Source organism: Sorex fumeus, unplaced genomic scaffold (genome assembly GCF_029834395.1).
Source record: "Sorex fumeus unplaced genomic scaffold, SorFum_2.1 ptg000019l, whole genome shotgun sequence".
NCBI classification, from domain to species: domain Eukaryota; kingdom Metazoa; phylum Chordata; class Mammalia; order Eulipotyphla; family Soricidae; genus Sorex; species Sorex fumeus.
The window spans coordinates 7,619,188-7,621,166 of NW_026606076.1; the positions used below are offsets into that span (position 1 = coordinate 7,619,188).

At 44.0% G+C, this 1,979-nt stretch overlaps 1 protein-coding gene across 1 annotated transcript; it reads right to left on the reverse strand.

Moving 5' to 3' along the window:
* Positions 1-298: 298 nt before the first annotated feature.
* LOC130022494 (olfactory receptor 7A17-like) lies at positions 299-1,246 on the reverse strand. Its single transcript, XM_056113264.1, has one exon. The coding sequence runs from the start codon at positions 1,244-1,246 to the stop codon at positions 299-301; it is 948 nt and encodes a 315-aa protein (XP_055969239.1).
* Positions 1,247-1,979: the final 733 nt, after the last annotated feature.

A 1,979-nucleotide genomic window follows, 5' to 3' on the forward strand; every position in this document is an offset into this window, starting at 1 on the left:
GATGTGTGCAGAAAGTAGATAAAGGACCAAACATGATAACCTCTCAGTGTCTGTATTGCAAACTGTAATGCCCAAAAGTAGAGACAGATTATGGGAAATCATGTCTGCCATGGAGGCAGGGGAAGTGTGGGAAAGGGGGGGTATACCGGGGATATTGGTGTTGGGGAACCTGCACTGGTGGAGGAATGGGTCATTGTGTGATTGTAACCCAAACATGAAAGCTTGTAACTATCTCATGGTGATTCAATAAAATTTTTTTTTAAAGTGAGTTACGGAAATTACGGAACCAAATTCATTCTTAGGAATCATGTCCTATCGTTGTTTTCTTCCCAGTGAGATTCTTCAGAGCCCTCTTGATGTCTTTGTTCCGGAGACTGTAGATGAAAGGGTTCAGCATGGGGGTGACCACCGTGTACATCACCGAGGCGATTGCACTCGACTGGGAGTTCCGGGTCACTGCAGAGCTCAGGTACACACTTAGGGCCGTAAAGTAGAACAAGCAGACCACGGAAAGGTGGGATGCACAGGTGGAAAAGGCTTTATACTTCCCCTGAGCCGAGGAGATTCGGCGGATGGAGGAAACGATCTTAGTGTAGGAATAAATGATCCCAGTGAAGGCACCTCCGGCCAGCAGCAATGCTGCCACATACATGACTATGTCATTGACAAACGTTTCTGAGCAGGCCAGGTGGATCACCTGGTTGAATTCACAGAAAAAGTGCGGGATCTCCACATCTGTGCAGAAGGACAGCCACAGCACCGTCAAACTTTCGACCACAGAGTCCAGAATGCTAAGAATCCAGCACAGCAGAAGCAGCAGCCCACAGACCCGGGGATTCATGATGACCGTGTAGTGTAGGGGATGGCAGATGGCCACAAAGCGGTCATAAGCCATCACAGCTAGAAGACAATTGTCCATAACAACAAACAGGAGGAAAAAGTACATCTGGGTGATGCAGTCTGCATAGCTGATGGCTTTCCTGTGTGTCTGAATGTTCACCAGCATCTTTGGGATGGTGGTGGAGGTGAAGCAGATGTCAACAAAGGACAGGTTGGACAGGAAGAAGTACATGGGCGTGTGGAGGTGGGGGTCTGAGCTGACGGCCAGGATGATGAGCAGGTTCCCCAGCACGGTGATCAGGTACATGGACAGGAAAAGCACAAAGATGAGGGGCTGCAGCTCTGGATCCTCAGAAAATCCTAAGAGAAAAAATTCTGTAATTCCTGTAAGGTTCTCGGCATCCATGAGGTGGAAAGCCCTAGAAGGATTGAGCAGAAACTCATGATGATTTCTCAAATTACTTCTATATTTTTATATGGACTGAGGCAATATGGAATTACAAAACAAATATGTTTCAGATGTATGATTTTAAACCCTTTTTAAATAGTTATGGACACTGCATGACTACTAGAGATATAATTTACTTTACAATTTACTTTATTTTATTTATATATATTTTTTTGTTTTTTGGGTCACACCTGGCAATGCTCAGGGGTTACTCCTGGCTCTGCACTCAGTAATTACTCCTGGTGGTGCTCAGGGGCCATATAGGATGTTGGGGATTGAATCTGGGTCGGTCGTGTGGCAAATACACTACCCATTGTACTATCAGTCAGGCCCAGAGATATTATTTATATAGGGTGTGAACTACTAACATTTGAAGCCAAAACTATCCCCATTGCATGGGTATAGGTACCTATTCCCTTTAGCACCCCTGTATATGATTTTGTCCTCATTTCAGCTTGTTCCCAAGACAATATTGATCAAAGCATGTTTACAGCAATTTCTCAGGCATTTGAGCAACACTAAGCAAGTTAAGACAATATTTCAGATACTACTCAGGGCATACCTATGGGATGCAGGAAATCCTCTGGTGAAAGGTGTTACAATTGTTATGTACCAAATGTGCTTTAATTATTATGTTAAAGTTCTTTGTTGTCATCTTTTATAATATCACATAATTAAGGACAGCAACAAC

What these genes read in the sequence shown, in the direction of transcription:
- LOC130022494 (XM_056113264.1), bottom strand. Translation starts at nt 1,246, where the DNA reads ATGGATGCCGAGAACCTTACAGGAATTACAGAATTTTTTCTCTTAGGA.